The sequence below is a fragment of the Stomoxys calcitrans genome, chromosome 1 (genome assembly GCF_963082655.1).
Source record: "Stomoxys calcitrans chromosome 1, idStoCalc2.1, whole genome shotgun sequence".
NCBI lineage: Eukaryota > Metazoa > Arthropoda > Insecta > Diptera > Muscidae > Stomoxys > Stomoxys calcitrans.
The window spans coordinates 94,693,587-94,719,484 of NC_081552.1; the positions used below are offsets into that span (position 1 = coordinate 94,693,587).

The 25,898-nt window shown below is 37.2% G+C and overlaps 1 protein-coding gene across 3 annotated transcripts in view; it reads right to left on the reverse strand.

The window, feature by feature from the left end:
- Positions 1 to 25,445, reverse strand: part of LOC106095086 (heparan sulfate 2-O-sulfotransferase pipe-like) — a 507,727-nt gene extending 482,282 nt beyond the window's left edge. Inside the window, exon 1 of one of the 3 annotated variants that reach the window (XM_059363926.1) lies at positions 24,773 to 25,438. In XM_059363926.1, coding sequence (XP_059219909.1) covers positions 24,773 to 24,861 — 89 coding nt within the window. In that variant the 5' untranslated portion in view covers positions 24,862 to 25,438. Of the gene's footprint in view, positions 1 to 24,772 lie in introns of all 3 variants that reach the window. The other 2 variants (XM_059363929.1, XM_059363924.1) reach the window with 2 other exon arrangements.
- Positions 25,446 to 25,898: the final 453 nt, after the last annotated feature.

The following is a 25,898-nucleotide window of genomic DNA, read 5'->3' on the forward strand; positions in this document are numbered from 1 at the left end:
CATTTTCTTAGATTTTAAGATTCCCAAAATTTGAGAACTATTGGAAGATGTTAACGCGTGCTGCTGGGGCCTCAGTTTTAAAAATATCCATTTTTTGGCGACTTCGGCGACCAATATCTCTGAAACGTCTAAAGCTATTTGCCCGTGTCATACATCAAGTTAAAGGCCAAACTCTTTTTAGCATTTTATGTTCAATAACGAAGAACGAAAGTAATACTGAATTCGAGATAACGAAGCAAATGTCTCTAAACATGTGCAAGGTAACCCTTGTGCTGATAGCGTGTCGTTTTTTAATTAAGGTAGAATCACATTTAATATCCAATCATCACGAAAATTTGCACACATCACTTTCTAAGCCCCAAAACATACGTTATCAATTTTGGGAAAAATCGGTTCAGATCTAAAAATAGCTCCGATTTACACCTAAAAGTCATAGTTATAACAATTATCGACGTAAGTAGTAGTGAATGCGAGATAATGAAGCCAATGTCGCTAAAAACGAGCAAGGTACCCCTTGTGCTGATAGTCAGTCTGTCTTTTTTTGTAATTAAGACAGAGATCGCATTTATTAACCAAACACCACGAAAATTTGCACATATCACTTTCTAAGCCCCAAAACAAACGTTATCAATTTTGGGAAAAATCGGTTCAGATTCCTGAAAAAGAGAACACCGATTATTTTTTTATATCTTCCTCCATTGGATGGGGTTTCATCATTCCGTTTGTAACACATCGATATATTGATCTGAGACTCAAAGTTTATATATTCTTGATCGTCTTGACATTGTGAGTCGATTTACCTATGTCCTCTATCGTCTATCGAAAGTACGCTAACTTTCGAAGGAAAAAAAGCAAAACACTTGAAATTTTAGGCAAGTTCTTCCTATTAGTGTAGGTCTAAATGGGCCATAAAGGCCCATGTTTTAATATAGCTGCCATATAAACCGACCTTCCAATTTTACGTTTTGAGTCTCTAGAGATCACCATCCTTATCCGATATGGCTGAAATTTGGCACAGCGACTTCTTCTATAACCTTCAACATACATACATACAAAGTATGGTGTGTATAGGTCAAAAACCTCATATAGCTCGCATATAAACCGATCTCCTGATTCCACTTCTTGAGCATCTAGAAGGCGCAGTTTGTATCCGATTTAGCTGAAATATTGCACAACGATTTCTCCTATGACCTTCAATATACGTGCCATATTACATAATACAGCTCCCATTTAAACAGATCTCTTTATTTTATATCTTGAGCCCCAATAAGGCGCAATTGTCATCCGATTTGGCTGAAATTTTGCACAATGACTTCTACTACGGTCCCCAATATCCAAACCAAGTATGGTGCGAAGCGGTCCATAACCTGATATAGTTCCAATAACATAGACTTGAAAGAGATATCGTGCAAAGAAATTGTCAAATGCGATCCGTGGTGAAGGTTATAATATACGACCTGCTGAATTTAGCACGCTTTTACTAGCTTAAGCAACATCGGTCACTAAAATGTCGGTTTATGTATGGGTATTAACACTTGCAGCGAGCTTGTCTAAATCCTAAATCTTAAAAAAAAAATGTTAACTTAAAACTTTGTTTTTCTCTTCCGAGACGAGCTTAATGATCGATGATTTTTTGCAATGGAAAAGGAAAGCCAAAGATCACAACACACCAGCCATTATGGAACGCATTTCGTCTTTGGTTAGAGGACTTTTCAACCATATGAGGTGTGGCGGCTGCAAGGCCATACACTGGTAGGTTGTACGTATATCGAATATGCCGTGAAAACGTGTGTACGATGTAAGCTAGACACTAATAAAGTTTGACACCTTTTTTTCTTTGTAGCGATGGACTTATTTTCCACTTGATTATATGGTCTGCACAGTATACACATGTTATTTGTGCATCTTTTAGAAGTTGTGTTGATGGCTTCGATCGATTGTATGTTAAAATTATAACACACAAAATTCTTTTTCCAATTTTTAACGAACCTGTGCGTACCTTGAGAGAGTTTCTTTTATTCTTTTTGAGGTTTTGTCTTAAGAGAAGGTTTTATCAAGCATTAAGAAAATTTTGTCTTCTGAGAAAATTATATTTAACAAATTTAAAATTTTGTTCGGCTAGTTGGAGATTTATTAGGTTTTTTGAAAAATTTTGGTCGGAAATTTTTTTCTGTTGTGCAAACACTGCATGCAGTCAAATTTTCATTTTGGGCATCGCTGAGAATGAGTGACAGAGAAAAACCCGAGAGCAGCAGTAAAGGAACGAGAACAAGCAGAGCGTTGGTTTGCAAAACAACAAATTTTTACTTTGGGTCTTTTGCGATTCAAAATACAGTTAAAATTCGATTATCCGGGCCTCTTATAACCGGTTACACCGGTTAACCGACATGCTGTGTTTTAGTTTTGGACCTCTATTAACCGTGGTTTACCTGTATTATCCGAGCTTCGATAATGCTCCCTCTATTAACCGTGCTTAACTGTAGTCTCCGTGTACTTCCCATACACATGATCTTTTGATGTAACAACAAAACGGAAAAAATAGAAAAAAATGAGCACGTTGTTTTAAATCAGGTAAAATTTGAACTGATCAAAGATCATAGTAAAAACATGTTCGTTGGTTTGTTATCAGAAAAATATGATGTAGACGAATAAATTTTACACAATTTAACCAAAAATAAGGAACCAGTTTTAAAATATGCCTGTACAAGTGAGTCTATGGATGGTTCGCAAAAAAAGCCAAAGGTAAGACAACATTAACAAAATATTGGCTTCGATAACCAGTGCAAATTGTGTTTGCTTCTAGAAATATTTTTTCACCGATTTACAAATGTTTAATTTAGCCTGTAGATCAAGAGGGAATCCGAAGCTTCAAATACGATAAATTAATCGTCAAAAAAATATGGCTTGAAACAGCAGACATGATTTCAAAATATCAAGACAGCTTTGTAACGATGTAAGCCCACAAGTTTTACATAACCTCTGGAATAACCTGCTGTTCCAAGATAACGAAAATCAGGATTATGCTGCTGTTATATAATCAAACATTGTAATACCGCCTGGATAATGATGTCAAATCCTGTGCTATTAAATCTGTGGTCATTATTAATACAGCTAACCAAAGACAAGAATACGAACTTATGATGATTCCGAAGAATCAGACGAAGGAAACTCAAAAGACCTGGAAACCCCCCAATTAGCTCAAGCAATAGAGCCATGTAGAGTTCTATTGTAATTTCTTGAGAACAATAGCGGTTCAGAAATTTCAGAGACGGATGTAATGCATGTAACCAAAAAACAAAGAATTCACGTGTGAAATCGCACAACGCTGCATAAGTACTTTAAATATTTATTTGTATGTATTTTAAAACGTTTTCTATATACCAAATGATATGAAATCATAGAAACTCTGTATGGTATTACCAGAAATCAATAAAAAAGTGAATAATGAAATTTAAGAAAAAAATATCTCCATTAACCGTGCTTTCGATTTTCCGAGCTAAGCTCGGTCCAGAGCGAACCGGATAATTAAGGCTCAACTGTAATTTGTTGCAGAAAAATTAACAAATTTTTTAGTTCTTATTTTGACATTTTTGTTTTTGAAAATTATTTTTATCTGTAAGCGAATGGCCTTGTTATATCACTAAGCTGAAATCTGGTGTTGCCCACTACAATGTTTTTTAATCGCCATGAAGCTTCAAAGTGTAATCGGACGTTCCCTCGTGGAGGCTAAATTCTTCGGCCGTTGGACCAAAGATATTCTCAATTTTATTTTGGCATTAAAATCTCCTAGATCGATTTTGCGCGGGGTAGCGTCGATATATTGTAGCCTGTGCAAAGATAAGGCTGATATAAAGGTTTTCGTATGTGACTTTTATTTAGATTATGGCTAGTTCCTCATCCATCTGGAGACAAGGTGTTTCCTTCCCCGACTAACCACAAATCCACAAACTCATGTCGCTTATCTTTGCTGCGATGATTAGCTTTACAGCTCGTCACATTTCGGTGTAGTTGTGACGCCTCTGCTAATCTATGGCTACTCCCGTAACGCGATAAAATCGGTTTTGTTCTTTTCCAAAACAACCGCTAGTTCGGATACTGATCTTTCTCTGTAACGAATTTGGGCATTTCAGATGCAGACTTGCAAATCATGGTTCTTAAGTCTTTTGGAAAGCTCGTCAACATTAGAAGAGTCTGTTTTCCTATTCTTTCGTTTGGTCAGAGTATTCGGTATAAAGAATCACTAGCTGTGCTTTCTGTATCGGATGTGCAAAATGGAATATTTGGCAACCAACAAGTTTTTAATGCGTCTTCCAAAAAACTCCGTCTATTGGGTTGCCCAAAAAGTAATTGCGGATTTTTCATATAGTCGGCGTTGACAATTTTTTTTACAGCTTGTGACTCTGTAATTGCATTCTTTGTTCTGTCAGTTATCAGCTGTTACTTTTAGCTTGCTTTAGAAAAAAGTGTAAAAAAGTAAATTTGATTAAAGTTCATTCTAAGTTTTATTAAAAATGCATTTACTTTCCTTTAAAAAATCCGCAATTACTTTTTGGGCAACCCAATAGATTAGAGAATTTCCATTCTGCGCCCATTCTCCGAATTTTGTTTAGCATAGATTCGAGTTAGTGATACAATAACAGTTCTAGTTGTATTAAACCTCTTGTTTACAACAGCTTGGTCCAAAAAATAACTATACAAGATATTGTAATTTTTCCAATGCACAATATTTTGATTAGTACGAGCATGTTATAATATTTCATAGGAGACATCTCCTCCCCATATTTGTATGTTAGTTAAATTGAAACATATGTTTGTCTTCTGTCAATCCGGGAATAGCCATACCATGACCTAAACTAAAGATGAATTATCCTTCTTCCTGCCGTTTAAGCTATTGCATATGTATTAGCAATGGATCCCATGTCTCTCAAGGCAGACGTTACAAGAAAATACTTGTTTTTCAAATTATTAAGTGAAGTTCCGTTCACGTAATTCACCAACACAGATAAATACGTATGTGCATGTTCACAAGGTCCCTCACACATACATTCACATAATGCAAACGATTTTCGTATGCCGTTTGGAATAGCAACAAATTCTCATAAATTCATATAACTGTCCATTCATTCATTTGTATGCAAATTACAATATGTTATGACAAATATATTGTAAAATGATTTGTGTAACTGTCAAAACAATTCCCCCTTATCTGTTTACCATAAGTTTTCCTCTGAAACTGCGAGCAAGAAGAAATCAAAATTATAAATTATTTTTGTGCTCCAAGCAATAAGAAAAAAAAACTAAAAAAAGGAAAGAAAAAGGAAAAATAACATCTGTTTTGGATGGATGATGCTCTTAGCTGAACGTAATCCTGCCGAAAACGAGGAAAAATTATAGAGTGCCCACTGCCGTTACTTTGTGCATACCAATAAACATTAACGTTTTGGCTTAAATATGTGAAAGGCACAATCTTGGCAGATTTTTATTGCCTTTATTTAAATCCATGCTAAAAAAATCCCTCTTCCAGCCCTTGACGGTGGCAAAATCCCGCGACGGGGAGGGCCAATTATTCAAATCACAATTTTTTGATGAATTACTAGTCGAAAATGCTCGTCCCACCATGAAAGGCGCTAAGTCATGTTATCGAATTAATGAGCTTTGCCACCAAGATTTGTAAATCCAATTTTGAATAATTAACACAATTATGGTGGCGGTTTTCTTTTTTGATTGCTTGTTAGATTTTTCCTCTGCGCCCTGTGCAGCTCATTACATACAGATGTACTGAAGAAGTAGCAGAGGAAACAAAGAAAGGCTTATAAGACCTCATGATTGACGAAGATAAATTAGGAGATGACAGATGTGTTATTGCAATGTAATAAATTTGCATTATTACTTGGGCCACCGGTATGGTGTCTTTGTAGATGTGAAAGAGAAACTCCTTCACTTTTATGAAGAAGAAAGATGAAAAACCCAAGGAAATGTAATTTGTTTGAAGGTAGGAAGCATAATACATCATTGCCAAATTTTTGTAGACAGAAAAAACCTACAGGTGGGTGTTCGTATCTACAAAATTAACATTCACCATACAAATAATAGGCCACAAAATAGAAATTCTCTAGGCCAAAGTATAGTAGAAGGTATGCTGGCGAGAACAATGCATACTATTTAACGTTATTTTACAATCTTATTCTGTAGTAGTGGCAATTTTCCTACCTTTCAGATAAGTAATAGATCAGAGGTTAGAATTTAGAACTCTGTCAAACCCGCTTTAAGGCGACGAAGACCAGGCAACAACACACCTTATAGTAACCACGAAGCATGTAAACATAATTACAACGTTTGGGGGTAAGGGGAACCTTGTGTCGGCAGCGAACAAGCTGGGAGGAGCCATGATGAGTGCAATGCAAACTTGTCCATGAAGGAACTGGGCAAACTTCTCACATATCAATGAGTGCTATTCGATTCAAGTTTAAGCTGATGATAAGGGTCTTTTTTGTATATAGTCGAGTTCGAACGGCGTGCTGCAGTGCGACGCCTATTTGGGGAGATGTTTTTACATGGGATAGTACTTCCCAAATGTCGCCAGCATTAGGAGGGTATAACCACAGCTGAACCAGTTGTTCAGTGTCATAGGCGGACATGCTGAACTCTGCGCTAAGGTGGCCTAGCCATGTTGAGTAGTTTTGAGAAAATTGCCCTCTAATGGGCAATTTCTCAATTTTCACGAAACTTTTTCGAGATTACTTTTTTTGGGTTAAAGACTTTGAGCAAAATTTGCTGATTTTATTCAGTAGGACATTTCCCCATTAAGCCTATTACTGACTCTATTCTTTGCCAGAACACAAACTAAAGTCAAGCAACAACATACAACAAAGACAACATCATTGAAACAGACTTGATTGGTGCCCATTTCGTGAGCATTTAATTACATTGGAAATTAATTGAAGCGAAATATTTATTGGCGCAGCGACATGTCGCTACTATTGCTTTGCTTATAGAAATCAGTAGCACTTCTACGGAATGTGTTCGCATTTTCTTCGTCACCATTTTGCTATAATGCGTTTTGACAGTTGTTCGGCCGAAAAGACGAAGTCAGCACTAGGCTTAACTCTTGAAACAATTTCAATAAAAGTATTATTTTATCATTGATATTTTTATAGTGTATCAAAAAAATAATGAACTGTGAAAAACGAACATAGTACCAGCCTTAACATATCCGTGTAAGATCGCTGTCTGTCTAATAGAACAGGTGGAGAACTACAGTCTACAACGCAGACATGGAGTTGATGTACACGGATTGTACTGAAGTCCCCCTGTTATAACATAAACAGATAAAAATTATTTTGAAAAATAACAACTTTGGTCGAAAAAACAACTGCGAAAGTTGTTAATTTTCCTGGAACAATTTATTTTGAATCTCATTGTCCCAAAGTAGAAATTTGTTGTTGAAAGGCACTCTGTGCAAGCCAACATACAACAACAGCAATAATATATCCATAAGCAAGACAAAAAACCATCTAACCAGCCAACGCATGTGTTTTGCTTCGGGTAGTGGGGTTTTTGTTTTCTTTGTTCGGCTCGCGCTACTTTGTCTCGTTCGTTTTACTGCTGTTGTCAGGGTTTCCTCTGTCTCTCTCTTCAATTACCCTTAAAAACAAATTTTAATAATTTTTGTGCCGCATGGTATTGAACTCATGATCTCATGTTTAGTAGTCTTGCACGCATCTTCTAGCCTACTAACGCCATCTTCTTTATGATTAAATAAATCAATAAGTACTGCTGCACCGTAGTAAGTGTCTCAATTAATTAAGCTAAAAAAAGTTAAAAACCACCTTGAAATATTTAAAGGAAAACAAAATAAAACATTTTTTTGGTCGACTGGGGGACTCGGGGTTTGAAAGTCATGATTGCCATGGGAGTTTTGTGCTCCACATGGTAGTACGCCTATTACAATTACCTCTACTAAAGACTTTGTTGAAAGTCAACAAAATTTCAAAAATTTTGTCTTACGTACTTCAACAAATAATGTATTCGATTCAATGCTAAAATTCGTTGAGAATTTAAAGTTTCATATAAAAATTTGGTAGTTAGTTTTTTCTAAGAGTTATTTTATCTGTGTAGTGCCGAGGCACTCTCCATAGTTGAGGACTTGATTTAGTAGGGGATGACAGTCTATGCGCTAAATTCGTTTCAACCATAGAAGTCAAGAGGGTCTTACAAAAGGCAGAACCGTATGCCATAAGCTTTTTGCCGTGATTTTTAGAAGTGGTCTTAATCTCCAAAGCTGTTGGCCTAGCACGGACTATTGGACGTGTATATTAAGAACGATACTGATCGGCTGACAGTGGTCTTCATGATGTGATTTTCTTCATACAAAAGAATTTGGCTATCTCCTTTTTTGATAAAATGCATTTTTAACAATGCGGAAGGGCAGAATCTTACTAACGCACGATGGGCCTGATGACTACTTTCAGAGGCAAAAAGTAAATTTTTGAACTTAGTAATCTTCAACAAGAGCGTGCTAAGTTCGGCCGGGCCGAATCCATATACCGTTCACCATAGAGCGCATTTGTCCTTGCCTTGTATTTATAGGCAAACAATGGATAATGAATAAAAATTGCTATGCTATTGGAGCTACATACGGTTATGAACCGATTCAGGTCATACTTGGCTTGGATATTGGACACCAAAGTACAATAGATGTCCTTGTGCAAAAGTTCAACCAAATCGGATAAGAATTGCGCTCTATTGAGGCTCAAGAAATAAAATCGGGAAATTGATTTGCCGGGGAGCTATTTCAGATTAAGAACCGATTCAGACCATAGTTGGCACGTATGTTAGAGGTCACAGAAAAGGTCACTGTGCAACATTTTCTATATTATTACTGACCTCGTTCATGGAAGAAATACGAAGAAGATTAAGTACGGAAACGGAGACGCAAATGTTTTAGGACTATTCTATAAAGAGGGCGCAGTATACACATGTATTGTGGAAATACAGGGCAGACATTACAGTTATACAGGAAGTGCCATGGCTCGGCAAGCACAAGCATGAATTTGGTATATTTTGGAGATTTTCTACGAGCGCCTAGAAAGGGAGTATTACCTTTGTCCCGCCTATGATATTAAAATCGCTCTGGGAGATTTTAATGCGAAAATAGGGAAGGAAAATTAACTTGGCCCAACAGTCGGAAAATTAACATACACTCATAGAAAAAAAATTACAAAAATAGCAAAAAACTGACTGCTGAATATAAGTAGTTAATTTTACTGCTATTGTAGCAGTAGTGCTGCTATTACAGCAGTAGCACTGCAATTTCAGATTAGCAGGCTTGTTGCTGAATGGTCTGTTGTTTGCTGAAAATGTCTGCTGCTTTATTATGAAAGAGATGTTAGAAGAAAAAAAAAAATAGTACACATATGTAAATGTGTGAATGTATACCTTCCATAAACTTTTTTCTTTAAATTTAGATGCAAAAGGCCATGCCAGTCATGTGCACATTACTAGAACAATAAAAACAAGTAAAAGCGTGCTAAGTTCGGCCGGGCCGAATCTTATATACCCTCCACCATGAATCGCATTTGTCGAGTTCTTTTCCCGGCATCTCTTCTTAGGCTAAAGAGGATATAAGAAAAGAGTTGCTCTGCTATTAAAACGATATCAAGATATGGTCCGGTTCGGACCACAATTAAATTATATGTTGGAGACCTGTGTAAAATTTCAGCCAATTCGTATAAGAATTGCGCCCATTGGGGCTCACGAAGTAAAATAGAGAGAACGATTTATAAGGGATCTGTATCGGGCTATAGACCGATTCAGACCATAATAAACACGTTTGTTGATGGTCATGAGAGGATCCGTCGTACAAAATTTCAGGCATATCGGATAATAATTGCGACCTCTAGGGGTCAAGAAGTCAAGATCCCAGATCGGTTTATATGCCAGCTATATCAGGATATGAATCGATTTGAACCTTATTTGACACAGTTGTTGAAAGAAAAAATAAAATACGTCACGCAAAATTTCAGCCAAATCGGATAGGAATTGCGCCCTCTAAAAGCCCAAGAAGTCAAATCCCCAGATCTGTTTATATGACAGCTATATCAGGTTATGGACCGATTTCAACCATACTTGGCACAGTTGTTGGATATCATAACGAAACACGTCGTGCGAAATTCCAGTCCATTCGGATAAGAGTTGCGCCCTCTAGAGGCTCAAGAAGTCAAGATCCAAGATCGGTTTATATGGCAGCTATATCAGATTATGGACCGATTTGAACTATACTTGGCGCAGTTGTTGGATATCATAACAAAACACGTCGTGCAAAATTTCATTCCAATCGGATAAGAATTGCGCACTCTAGAGGCTCAAGAAGTCAAGACCCAAGATCGGTTTATATGGCAGCTATATCAGGTTATTGACCGATTTGAACCATACTTGGCACAGTTGTTGGATATAATAACAAAACACGTCGTGCAAAATTTCATTCTGATCGGATAAGAATTGCGCACGCTAGAGGCTCAAGAAGTCAAGACCCAAGATCGGTTTATATGGCAGCTATATCAGGTTATGAACCGATTTGAACTATACTTGGCGCAGTTGTTGGATATCATAACAAAACACGTAGTGCAAAATTTCATTCCAATCGGAAAAGAATTGCGCACTCTAGAGGCTCAAGAAGTCAAGACCCAAGATCGGTTTATATGGCAGCTATATCAAAACATGGACCGATATGGCCCATTTACAATACCAACCGACCTACACTAATAAGAAGTATTTGTGCAAAATTTCAAGCGGCTAGCTTTACTCCTTCGGAAGTTAGCGTGCTTTCGACAGACAGACGGACGGACGGACGGACGGACAGACGGACGGACATGGCTAGATCGACATAAAATGACACGACGATCAAGAATATATATACTTTATGGGGTCTCAGACGAATATTTCGAGTAGTTACAAACAGAATGACGAAATTAGTATACCCCCCATCTTATGGTGGAGGGTATAAAAATGCGAGCTAACTCAGCCAAATTTCGAAATGTACACCAATGGATGGATCAAGTAGCTTCTTTACAAAATTATTCCACAAATTAAAATCATCTCCTACAACAAAATTTCTAAAAAATGCCTAAAGTAATCAAAACAGGGAACAGGCAACCATAAGAAGTAGCACATTTTTTATTTTTTTCAGCAAATGTGTGTACTCAAAACAGCAGATTTTATTAGTTGAAATAACAGTAAAAAATGTTTGCTAATACAGCGGCCCTATGTTTACTGCTTTCCCATTTTCACCAGACAAAAACTGCTGTTTTAGCAAACATTTTTGCTGTTTTGAATAACAAATTTGGTTGAGTGTACACGAAGAAGACTTCGCCGATGCAAAGAACATGGTAGTTAGCAGCACCAGATTCCAACATCGTAGGATTCACTCGGCCAAATGAGTGTCACACGACCAAACCAGCGTTTAAGATGTACGATCGATCCGAGGGGCGAACATCGATGTGGATCATTACATTGTTGCAGCAAAGGTTCGCACCCGTCTTAGTGTGGCGAGAAACGTACGATCTGACATTTCACAAAAGCTGGACATCGAAAAGCTGCAAACACAACAGGTGGGAACGGCATATTCCACTCGACTGACCCGATTGAAGAATGCACTTCCTTTCCCAATGATATAGCAGCGCAATGGCTAACCCAACTCCACGAAAAGAGCCAAAACATCCGTACTTGGGTACCAAAAACCTACCCAAAGGATCTAAAGCCCAGAATGTGGCATATAGGGCAAGGCTGCAATCAGTAGCAACGCCAGATGAAAGAGAAGAACGCATACCCGATGATTGGAACCTCAGCATACTATGTCCCGTACACAAGAAAAGGGACAAGACGGTTTGTGCCAACTACAGAAGAATATGCCTCCTCACCATCGCATACAAAATACTATCGATCGTAATATGTGAAAGATTAAAATCTAAACTCAACGAAATAATTGGGCATCAGTGTGGCTTTGGACAGGGTAAATCCACCATAGACCACATATTTACATTGCGCCAAATCCCGGAAAAGACCCGAGAAAGACAAATAAACACCTACCATCTGCTTGTAGACTACAAAGTCGCCTTCTACAACCCTATGCGTGCAAAGGTATTTCAAGTCTCGTGTGAGTTCGGAATTCCTGCAAACCTGATACGACTTTGCAAAATGACGCTTGCTGATACACGCTTCTCAGTTAAAATAGGAAATAACCTTTCCTAACGGTTTAATACAGAACGAGGTTTCAAACAGTGAGACAGCCTATCGTCTCCTATCACCTCTTATCGCCTATCGTCTCTTAACGCCTATCGTCTCTTAACGCCTATCATCTCTTATCGCCTATCGTCTCTTATCGCCTATCGTCTCTTATCGCCTATCGTCTCTTATCGCCTATCTCTTAATATCCTGCTAGTGAAGATTATACGAGATGCAGATGTAAATAGACACAAAAGACTACACGCTACTCGCCTACGCCGACATCTATATCATAGGTCTGTCACAGGAAGAAGTAATTTCAGCATTTCAAAATATCGAAAGAGAATCAACGATGGATAATAATGGCCAACAGATGCTAGTTTGAATTGAGCATGCTGTTGAGGAGCAAAGCCACCTTTTGACCCCCGAAAATTACACTATACAAGACACTGATACTACCCGTGGCATCATAGTAAAAGGCATTAAAGTACAACGATTGCGTTGTATTTTAATGCGTTCAGAATGGATGAAGAAGCTCCACCAAAGAAGTTTTTTGAAGGAGACCATAATAGAATACGCAAAGGCAGAAGAACTAAACTCCAATGAAGTGGCCAAGTGACGGGAGACATCTCGAAACTGTGATTGGAGAAGAGGCGCAGAAGATCGAAGCGCTTGGACATCTATTCTACGTTCGGCTAGAGGAATACATTTTCTATAATGGCCAGTTAAAGTAAAGTTCATGTCTTTTGAGAAAGCTATATAAATGGGCGAAGCCAATTGGCTAGTCATAAACCCCAGAATGAATAATCTGGTACTATGCACCAGGCGGCAAAAGTTTGATGTTGGGTCAAAAAGAGGGCTGTCTTTCTGCCACAAAACGCTAGGTAGTATTTGGGGTCTTAGGCCTGTGCACTGGCTTCTGGCCGAAGCGTGCTGTTTATGCTGTTGAACCAGTGAATTCTCCCTAGGCGATCTTCTTGATAAGATAGACGTCTGACGCAAATGTTCACGCAATATTGAATGTATGCTGGTCCCACTTATGACTAAAGTTGTCTCAATCTCACGATAGGTCGCATGACTATCTTGCAATATCAGTTGGCGCACAGCATCAATGGTTTATGGAACAAAAACCGATTTTGGACGACCTTCACGAAATTCATTTTGGTGTGAACTACGACCTAGGTTGAATTCACAATACCATCGATTAACACTGGTCCTTGATGAAGCTTCATCGCCAAAAATTGAATTAGGTTCATCGATACATTGTTCTCAAAAACATGCACTGAGTTAATCCACGTCGAATTCCATTTTTTGGGCGAGATGAATCTTTTAAGTTACTGCAAACAACACAAATAGCGCTCGTATGCCAAAACGTTCTAAGTACGTATAACCTCAAAAAAAGGTAACCCTCGCGTGCTTTTTGACCGTTCGACCGCTATCATGATTTCGACAGACTGAGTGACGGACTGACACGGCTAGTTCGACTCAGAATGTAGAGATGATCAAGAATATGTAATCTTCATGGGGTCGCCGATCAATATTTCGAGGTGCTACAAACGGAATGACAAGATTAGTAAAACTCTTTAACATCGAGTATAAAAACTTTTAGCAAAGGAATTGTTGTTGGAAAATTGGTAATGATTGAACTAAGTTCGTCTATTTTGGCTTGTATCTTTAAAAAGAGGACCACATTTTTACCTGATAGAAGTCAATTTTCTTTTTTTGTTTCTTCACTTTCCTTATTTAATGTGTGTCCAACTCGTTGGTAAGCCCATAAATATGTTAAGCTGGACATAATTTTGTTCCTATAACAGAAATAACCAGGAAATGTGTCTGCTACCGACCAAAATCTCAATGTTGCAAATTTTGGATTTTCCTCTTTCTTTTTCCTGACAATTTTAAATCTCACACTTCAAATAAAAAAATATATATAGGAAATTAAGCTTTTGGAAAAGAAAAACTAAGCTAAACTCGACCACGTTTGTACACATTGGAAGTCGTCTTACAGGTCTACTAACCCCAGGGACGACTTCATGATTGGAAAACTATGCAACAATAACTGCTAAAGAAAAACTGCTCTGCTTTTCCAGGGCAAACACAGTGCAGGTGAAATGAAGTGGTGAACGTAAAGAAAATCAAGTATGTGTTTCCAATACCGAAAATAAATGGTGGACGGGTCTCCACAGACATCGTTGACGTTCATGCCGGCTACGAAGTCAATGCAGTCTCTTTAAATTTTTCCACCAAAGTATTCACATCAAGACTTTCGGTATTGGATTTTCTTCTATGGCTTATTACCTGCTGTTGTTGTTGTTCGTTGATGCATTTTGTTGTTGCTCTATTAATTTTAAGTATTGGACAAAACGCGTTTGAAAATGAAAATCACCTAGTTTGCGGTTTTTATTATTGAATGCAGCTGAAACCGGTATCATTGAGCGTTTTTGGTAAGAACCAGCAAGCTTATGGTTGTTATTGGGGCAGTTCCACAGCTGCCTATGCTGTTGAGGATAATGATGACCAAGTGGTTGCAGTTGCTATTGCTGTAAGCCAGGTTAGAAGAGTTGCAGTTTGCCTTATTTTTGTTGCTGCTGCTATTGGAGTTCAAAATAGATGGAGTTACACCCTTGTTTCAATTTTAATTTTGGGAAGGTGTGTTGGTGGCACTGTGGGTGAATGATGAAACCTGGTTTTCTTATACCCATAAATGGTTTAAAGTCCCAACATACGAAGAACTGCAATTTGTGGTCCATTGAAGCGGCAATTTCTTATTGACACGCAAAAATAATATTGCTTTTGAATTTTACAGAAAAATTTATTTCATTCATTCGTTTGGTGAGTACACTAAGGGGCACTGTTTTGGTTTTGTACTTCGTACCATTGTTTTAAAAAAAACAAGATATGGTCCGGTGTGGTCCGACCACAATTAAATTATATGTTGGAGACCTGTGTAAAATTTCAGCCAATTCGTATAAGAATTGCGCCCATTGGGGCTCACGAAGTAAAATAGAGAGAACGATTTATATGGGATCTGTATCGGGCTATAGACCGATTCAGACCATAATAAACACGTTTGTTAATGGTCATGAGAGGATCCATCGTACCAAATTTCAGGCATATCGGATAATAATTGCGACCTCTAGGGGTCAATAAGTCAAGATCCCAGATCGGTTTATATGGCAGCTATATCAGGTTATGAACCGATTTGAACCTTATTTGACACAGTTGTTGAAATTAAAAATAAAATACGTCATGCAAAATTTCAGCCAAATCGGAAAGGAATTGCGCCCTCTAGAAGCTCAAGAAGTCAAATCCCCAGATCTGTTTATATGACAGCTATATCAGGTTATGAACCGATTTTAACCATACTTGGCACAGTTGTTGGATATCATAACGAATAAGAATTGCGCACTCTAGAGGCTGAAGAAGTCAAGACCCAAGATCGGTTTATATGGCAGCTATATCAAAACATGGACCGATATGGCCCATTTACAATACCAACCGACCTACACTAATAAGAAGTATTTGTGCAACCTTTACTCCTTCGGAAGTTAGCGTGCTTTCGACAGACAGACGGACGGACGGACAGACGGACGGACATGGCTAGATCGACATAAAATGTCACGACGATCAAGAATATATATACTTTATGGGGTCTCAGACGAATATTTCGAGTAGTTACAATCAGAATGACGAAATTAGTATACCCCCCATCTTATGGTGGAGGGTATAAAAATATCAATATATATACATAATATATCAAGCTGTGGCTAGGTGCATATAAGTGTATTGTCCATAAATTTGTGGTGATTTCGATTGTGAAAAAAAGTGCAGCATTTTTTCGACATGTTGCACTGAGATCGAAATTTTGTGTTCGATTCTCCAAAAAAGTGTAACCCCACCACCGGGTAAATGTTCGTTTGTAATGGTGTTGCCCACTGAAAGTGAAAAAATGCTGCATTTTCTACACCGTGGCTAGGCTAGGATGGATAATGCCGCACTTTAAATCAGCTGCTATCATCTCATGTGCATGCCACCGTTCAAGCAAATTTTGGTTGAAAAGAAGAAGAAGAAAACAATTTGTAGAATGTTTGGCAAAATATTAAAAAGAAATACATAAAAAAAGGAAAAAGTAATCGCGTTTTATTTAGCATTATTTGGTTGAAATTACAATATACGGGCATATTAACATGTTCGATTGAAAATGTAAAAAGTGTAAAACTATGAGAGGGATAAGGCAGCATTCCCAAAATGTTGTCCCGTATAAGTGCAACATTAGTGTAACATTTTTTTTCAGAATCGAAATCACCATTAAAAAACATAAAAAGTTATTAGGCAATTAAGGATTCTTGATTGATATAGCACCCACATAAACCAAAATTCCGATTTTAATTTTTAAGGCTTATTAAGATGCAAACTCCAACCAATGTCGGGAAAGTTTACACAACTCCAAATCACGATATGATCTCTTAAAAACCGGTCATCCTCTTGTAATTCTTGAAGTACCGAGAGCGTACTTTTTAACCAGAATTCGAAGATGTATAAAATGGAAGGTTATATCAGCTGTCTCGGGATTTTGACGTACTGGGAGATTGGTTTACATTGCAACTATGTCTGGTAAGAAAGTGATTCGCATAAATGCTTAAGTACGTCTGATTGTACACTCAGAGATATTTGTTTTTAAAAACAGCAAAAATGTTTGCTGTAACAGCAGAAAGTCTACCGAAAATGGGACAGCACTAATTATTATCTAAAATAGCAAAAAATTTTTACTGTTTTCAAATGGTAAAAAGTTAAAAACGGTAAAATTTTTATGTTTCTTCCTCTCCTTAAATTTTAAAAGCACATAACTTTAAAGAAAGATGGATTTTCCAAAACTTGCTAACTTTTGAACGAACTTATGTAACAGCAGACAAATAACTACTACTATTATATATATGCTTTAAAAAAAATTAACGCCCAAAATAGGCAGATTTTTTATTAATATATAGCAAATGCCTCAATTGATATTATGGATTTATTCAAAAGTTTAACATTTTTAATTTAATATCACCAGACAGTATTTGCTGATATCAGCAGACTAATTTTTCTGGGTGTATATTCCAGTATGACCTACTTCTTATATATAAGAAGTCAAAGTGCATTAAGTTCGGCCGGGTTGAATCTTATATATCACTAAGATTCAACGCAGCCGAACCAATTATTGAAAGTCAAAACAAAATTTCAATAACTCCTTCGAAAATAAGCGTGCTTTCCAAAAACAGACAAACGGACGGATGGTCACAGCATGATCGACGATTAAGAATATATGTATATACTTTATGGAGTTGAATCTTATATATCACTAAGATTCAACGCGGCAGAACCAATTATTGAAAGTCAAAACAAAATTTCAATAACTCCTTCGAAAATAAGCGTGCTTTCCAAAAACAGACAAACGGACGGATGGTCACAGCTTGACGGACGGGCTGAAATTTTGTACTGTGACTTTTTCTATGACATTTGTCAGATATCCCTAGTATAGTCCGAATCGATCCATAACCTTATATAGCTCCCAATTGTTTCCCAACATTCAATTTTTGTATGAATTTTTTTTTTTATACCCTCCACCATAAGATGGGGGGTATACTAATTTCGTCATTCTGTTTGTAACTACTCGAAATATTCGTCTGAGACCCCATAAAGTATATATATTCTTGATCGTCGTGAAATTTTATGTCGATCTAGCCATGTCCGTCCGTCTGTCCGTCCGTCCGTCCGTCCGTCCGTCCGTCCGTCCGTCTGTCTGTCGAAAGCACGCTAACTTTCGAAGGAGTAAAGCTAGCCACTTGAAATTTTGCACAAATACTTCTTATTATTGTAGGTCGGTTGGTATTGTAAATGGGCCATATCGGTCCATGTTTTGATATAGCTGCCATATAAACCGATCTTGGGTCTTGACTTCTTGAGCCTCTAGAGTGCGCAATTCTTATTCGATTGGAATGAAATTTTGCACGACGTGTTTTGCTACGATATCCAACAACTGTGCCAAGTATGGTTCAAATCGGTTTATAACCTGATATAGCTGCCATATAAACCGATCTTGGGTCTTGACTTCTTGAGCCTCTAGCGTGCGCAATTCTTATCTGATCTGAATGAAATTTTGCACGACGTGCTTTCTTATGATATCCAACAACTGTGCCAAGTATGGTTCAAATCGGTCTATAACCTGATATAGCTGCCATATAAACCGATCTTGGGTCTTGACTTCTTGAGCCTCTAGCGTGCGCAATTCTTATCTGATCTGAATGAAATTTTGCACGACGTGCTTTCTTATGACATTCAACAACTGTGCCTAGTATGGTTCAAATCGGTCCATAACCTGATATAGCTGCCATATAAACCGATCTGGGGTCTTGACTTCTTGAGCCTCTAGAGTGCGCAATTCTTATCCGATTGAAAGGAAATTTTGCACGACGTGTTTTGTTATTATATCCAACAACTGTGCCAGGTATGGTTCAAATCGGTCCATAACCTGATATAGCTGCCATATAAACCGATCTTGGACCTTGACTTCTTGAGCCTCTAGAGTGCGCAATTCTTATCCGATTGGAATGGAATTTCGCACGACGTGTTTTGTTATTATACCCAACAACTGTGCCAAGTATGGTTTAAATCGGTTCATAACCTGATATAGCTGCCATATAAACCGATCTTGGGTCTTGACTTCTTGAGCCTCTAGAAGGCACAATTCTTATCCGATTTGAATGAATTTTTGCACGAAGTATTTCGTTATGATATCCAACAACTGTATGGCCAAGTATGGTTGAAATCGGTTCATAACCTGATATAGCTGTCATATAAAGAGATCTGGGGATTTGACTTCTTGAGCTTCTAGAGGGCGCAATTCCTATCCGATTTATCTGAAATTTTGCATGACGTATTTTATTTTTACTTTCAACAACTGTGTCAAATAAAGTTCAAATCGGTTCATAACCTGATATAGCTGCCATATAAACCGATCTGGGATCTTGACTTCTTGACCCCTAGAGGTCGCAATTATTATCCGATATGCCTGAAATTTTGTACGATGGATCCTCTCATGACCATTAACAAACGTGTTTATTATGGTCTGAATCGTTCTATAGCCCGATACAGATCCCATATAAATCGTTCTCTCTATTTTACTTCGTGAGCCCCAATGGGCGCAATTCTTATACGAATTGGCTGAAATTTTACACAGGTCTCCAACATATAATTTAATTGTGGTCCGAACCGGACCATATCTTGATATCGTTTTAATAGCAGAGCAACTCTTTTCTTATATCCTTTTTTGCCTAAGAAGAGATGCCGGGAAAAGAACTCGACAAATGCGATCCATGGTGGAGGGTATATAAGATTCGGCCCGGCCGAACTTAGCACGCTTTTACTTGTTTTTCATTTTGTGCGCGAGGTTTTTATATCGAATCATCTTAAAAAAAAGCTTATTAATATATGATGCAGAGAAACAAAGTTGCATTAAAGTCATGACCCTAATAAGTAGTCAATATGATTTCTTTGCTTGCACTACATTTCTATCCGGCAAGTCAATTTAGGACCATGTTTATTAGGATGATGACTTCTTGATTTTTTTTTTCTCAAAAATTACTTCCTGTAGCACAAATGGATAAACTGTTTACAATTAAATACTAAAATAACAGAGTTCCATTAATATATCATAAAGGTTACGCACAAACCACTTAGTAAGTAAATTTTTGTGAAACTTTTTAAATAATTTTAGGCATGATGTTTATTTTTTATCGAATCAACTTATATGTAAGATTTTATCTAATCTTTATTAAAAAGTCATTAAAATTATAATACAGGGATATGAGGTTTTAAAAAAGTCATCACCCTAATCCACACACATTTTGTTGGGATGATGTTCTTAATGATCTATGCGTTTTGTTATATTGTTATATTGACAATATTTTCAACAACGCCTGTCCATTATAGGTGTCATTATAATGGAGCATGGTTTTACAACTTTTTTCTTTCAGTATACCTTCACCTTTTTTATAGATTTTAAATAAATCTGATATTAGATCTACCCTTTAACTATATTATCCTCTGGAATGTTTAGAAAGCTTGAAGGAACTAGTAGGAATAAATAAAGGTACAGATTTTACATTTATTATTATAATGCTATATTCCATTTACACCTTTTCTCATTTTTGTTGGAAAGTGTTATAAACCAATATAAAAACCTGAAATTGGAAATGGCTTAAACCCCATAGAAAGTGTTAATGTTACTTTCAATCAATCTGAAAATCCGTCTTCATAACCATAACCTATCCCAATGTGCAACGATTACAGACATGTTACAGGTGATGATAATCATGAAGGCGATGATTACGATACTTGATGCTGTTTTATGTTTGACGACGACTGCCAGTTTATTGACGTCTGAGTCTTAATGCACTTTCTGAAGACTAAATAATTGTCATAGCTCTTGTGAGACCAACACTATTTGAAATTTGTTTGATTTTTAGCCACAATTAGCCAAATTAAGGTTAACCATATAAATGACTTAAAAGGAAATAACATGTATGTATTTCCAAAATTGTATGTTGAATGGAGGCGCATTTTAGCTCGCTATCTACAATTTTGACGTTGGAGTAGACAACAGCTGAGCAATTATAAGGCACTTTTAATGAGAGTATTTCACCGGTTTGTAATACCAAATCTTTTACTTTAGTAACATAGCATACAAAATCACAAGAGAGACCTACATAAATAAGCTAAATCAAAGAAAAGTTATATCAACCATGGTGCAGTTCATTTGTTTACTTTCTATTGCATATTTTAACTATATGCTATCCCTAATTAGTCATTTGACTTGAGCTACTAAGTTCCAAAAATACTAACAATCAGTAAAATAAAAAGTGAGGTCGGCCATGAATATCAGACCCTTCACAATGGTACAACTTTTTTTTTATAGGCAAACACTAAAAGAGTATAATTGGAGGTTATAATGGAAAGTTAACACGACATTGACCCCCTATACTTCGACATGAATTTGTATGCCAAATTCGTTATCTACTCCCACATACTTTTCATTTGATACCCATATTGTCCTTATCGGTCCTCTTTTGATTTTGGGTGGTAACCCTTCTGTTATCATTAAATTATAAAGCCTATTCTTACCTCCTGACTATATTCGTAATCTATTCCCAAATACCTTTCATTTGAGTCCCATATTGTCATGATCGTCGAATAAACCTATTTTAGGGGGTTTTGAGGCTGGCGGCCCCCAGGTACTTGGACCCAACTTTTATTATTCGTACTCTACTCTTGAATACCCTCAATTTGAATCCCATATTGTCCCGAACGGTCCACTTGTATTTGTGGGTAATACTTTTGGGGTAAGGGGGAGGGTCTGACCCCCTCCCGATATCAATAAATTGTATAGTCTATGTTTCCTTCCAGGTCAACCTTGTGTGAAAATTTAAAGGTAATCGGTTCAGTCGTTTTTGAGTCTATACGGAACAAACCGACAAACAAACACAAATTGAATTTTATATATAAGAATATATAGGCAATAACACACAACCGCACATAAATTTCTGTGCCTGCGTGCATTGGAAAAACGAGCAGTACACACGTGCAGTGTAAGAAAAATCATGTGGCTTCGTTCGGATGACTCATTGTTGTTATTTTCATAGCTTCTTCACTTAGTTGATTGTTCGGATTTAACTCACACAAACACATTTTAATATTTTCAACTGTGTTAGTGTACGCATCACTGATATATGTCTCTGCCAAATCAGGTAGCACACGCTCAAGAAGTCAAATTCGACAGTCGGGTACTAACTGCAGAAACGGTGCTTGGTTCGTGGCTACACAGATAAAAATTATTTTTAAAAATAGCAGCTTGTCTTGAAAAAACAACAGACAGATATTTTTTTTAAATTTAAATCAATTTAAAACTCAACAAATCAAAGCACAAATACAAAAAAATTATTCAATAGCCTCCACAATAGGATAAGGGTATACTAATTTCGTCATTCGGTTTGTTACACATCGTATATTTTCTTGATCGTCTTGACTTTCTAAGTCAGTTTAGCCATGTCCGTCTGTCTGTCCGTTTGTCGAAATCACACTAATTTTTTATGGAATGCTTGAAACTTTGCACAACCTATTAGTGTAGGTCGTTTGGGATTGTAAATGGGTCCATCGGTCAATGTTTTCTTATAGGTGTAACACAAACCGGCCTCTATAGAGCGCAATTCTTACCCGTATTATTTTGAAACCAAGTATGGTGCAAATCAGTCCATTTGCTGATATAGCTCCAGTAGCATTTACATTTTTATCCACTATTCTTTGTTTGAATATAAAGAGATACCGGTCAAAGAACTTGATTAATGCGATCCATGGTGGAGGGTATATTAAATTCGGCCTGGCCGAACTTAACACGCTTTTACTTGTTTCTTCAACTTATTATGCATCTATTCTAAAGGGTCATTTTTTAAGAGCTATAGGAATGTTTCCAAAAAAAAAAAAAAAAAAATATAATATTGAGAAACATGCATGAAATCATTGTTTGAATCGATAGTACGGTCAATATAATTTAAATTCTGAAGATTATTTCATGCAAATGTTGACCGTGATTTCGCCTCAAATGGTCCATCCGTTAAGTCCAAATTTGGCATGCTCTTTCCAACATTTCGGCCGTTATCTCACGAATAAATGATTTACTGTTGTCTTCCAATGCGTCAATTGAAGTGGGATAGTCTGTACAGATATGAGCCTGAACATAGGTCCACTAAAAATAGTCGTCAAATCGCACGATCTAGGCGGCCAATTGACCGGTCCCAATCGTGAAATAAAGTGTTCACCGAACTCGCCTCTCAATAAGTCCATTGTTACGCGTGCGGTGTTGCACCGCCTTGTTGAAACCACATGTCATCCAAGTCAAGCTCTTGCATTCTGGACAGAAAAAGTTGGATATCATCTTACGATAGCGCTCACCATTCACAGTTACGTTACGATTCGCATCATCTTGGTAGAAGTACGGTCCAATGATGCCACCAGCCCATAAACCGCAACAAACTGTGACATTTCAGGGTGCATTGGTAGCTCTTGCAATGCTTCTGGCTTTCTCAACAGAGCACACATGTTGATAATAAAATTCAATAATTCTGGCAAGCGTTGTTCGTTTGTAAGACTATTCATTTTTAAATTATAGACCAAACTGAAGATGTTTGACAGTGAACCAAAACACGAAACGTGCGTGAGCTGTTTAACCAGTGCTTCCAAAAAGATAATAGCTAAAAAATCACTATTTTGTTAGGCACCAAATGGTAGGGATTTGTCGAGACTATTAATATTATGTATTAATATCCCGACTTTCAGTGGCTGTCCCGACTCCCGACTATTGGGGGAAAATAATTAAAAATCCTGACTTTTGAAGCGCGCACAATATTTGCCTTATCAGCTTATCTATTCAAAGTAGATTTCGTTTGTTTGAGTCCAAGTACAGTTTACACCGGTCGGATTTTCTTTTCGGAGTGGCCCCCTCAAAATCTATCACCCGATTTAACCTTTTGGGAACAGCGAATGAATTTTTATTCTATTTGGATGAAATTTGTAATGCTATGATGTATTGGCTCACCTGACATCTGCGCCCAACAGAATCTATATATGTCCTCTTTTCGATGTAGCACCCATATAGACCAGTTTATGAAATTTGATTATTGAGTCACAAAGTGCTCATTCATTCGATTTCGATGTGCGATATAAGAGCCCTAAAAGCATGTTTATTATAATTCATATGGGTCGAGCATGTGATTTCGCCATATAGAAATAACATCCAAATTTTGCAAACATTTGCTGCACACAAAATCCCCAGCGGATGGTGTACAACAGTTTTTCCTCTCTATTTGTTAAACAAGGGACATGCACATCTCGTCTGCCAGTTTGTAACTCTTCAAAATGTTAATTTAAGACCCTATAAGGCAGATAAATCCGCCCGTCTGTCCAAATCACGCAAGCGATATCAGATAATTTTTTACATGTAGCTGCCATATAAACCGAAACTCCGTTACCACTCCCTGGGAGCCTCAATTTTAACCGGATAAGCTGAGATTTGATATATGAAGCACACTGATGACACCCAACAAGAGAGATATATAAATTGATATTGTCCCCATATAAACTGATCCCCCGATTTGACATCTCGAGGTACTAATCTTGCCATTTGTAACAGATTTGGGTTACATTTTGTGTGCGATGCACACGTATTGCTTTCAACATCCAAGTCATATACGACCCAGTTACGTCCGCAAACCTATTGAGCCACTAGAAGCCTTATAGATTGGGCGATCTGATACTCTGGACTGATCTGAACTCTTTAGTTGTCTTCTTGCTTCCGAGCATATACTATATTCAAATAAATATTTAACACAAATCGTACATTTGTTGGCACTATCCTATATTGATGTATACAAAGGTATGAAGGATAAGAATTTCAGCATCAAAAGTTTTTTCCCTAATTATAGAAATTGTAGTTGGATAACTTCTTTAGATGACATACCTTTTTGGATAGGGAAAACGCCTATATTTGAAGGCTGTTTCGACATCGCGCATTTTCATTTTGAAATTTTTCTCGCCAATCAAACTCATCGGAATGTTGAAAAGCAATTTCCTAAGGTAATCCCAGAAATAAAATTTTAACTTTCGTTGGGTTTTTGGTTAATTCCTGTTTTAATAATTTTTTTACAGTTGTCCGATTTTTAAATTATTATTTGCTTCTTTTTTTGTTTTCACAATTTTTAAATGGTGTCACTTTGAAATTCTATCACCAGAAGTTATTGCACAAAAAAGTTTATTCACTTAGAAATGGATTCCGCTAAGCTTCACAACTTTTCTTTTGGAGCCAGTTTTTTTCTTTTGGGTTTGCTTGTTTGTTTTTCTTTGACTCTCTTTTTGAAATTTCTTTGCCGAAGAGCACATAAAAGTAGACCGGCTTTAAAGGCCTTATTCCCAATAATGCTGGTGTTTTACGAGTTGTTCTGGTTGGAGACGTTTATGGCCATCGACCGAGAAGTTAGGGTAACCAGGTGTTCGTCAAAAGCTTACGGAAGACAGAGAAATGACGTCTTGGTCTTATTGCGTTCGCGTTTGAACTGAATGTTAAAATCTTACAAACGTCTGCTTTTGGCCAAAAGAAAAATCTTTATGGTATTGTCTCAGCAACAGACATGCCGACAAAGAGTGGCTCAGAAAGAAAGGCGCAAATATCCAAACAAACACTTACACCACACAGACGAGTACTTCTATCACCAAAAAGCAGTTATCTAGAGAAAAACACATGCTCAGAGAGCTCTTCAACATCGGCCATAGAACCGGCTTACAAGCCAACATGTTTGATGGTGTTCGATGTTTGAATGTATGCTTGCCCGGCTTAAAGTAGCTAACAAGTGTGGTAGCTGTTGTTTCTCGAATTTTTTGGTCACTTGGTCTCTGGGATTAAATGAATTTCGATCACGTTGCTAGGTCGCACTGATGTTTAATTTAACGTCATACCAAATTGACTTACTTAGCTATATAAGGTTTTTTATTTACTCGGGCATTGTCTTACGAGACACTTTTGTCTTTACTTTAAGGAAATTTTTGTTGTTGATCTAAAGTTAAATGTTTGAATGACAGCATGTAATTTA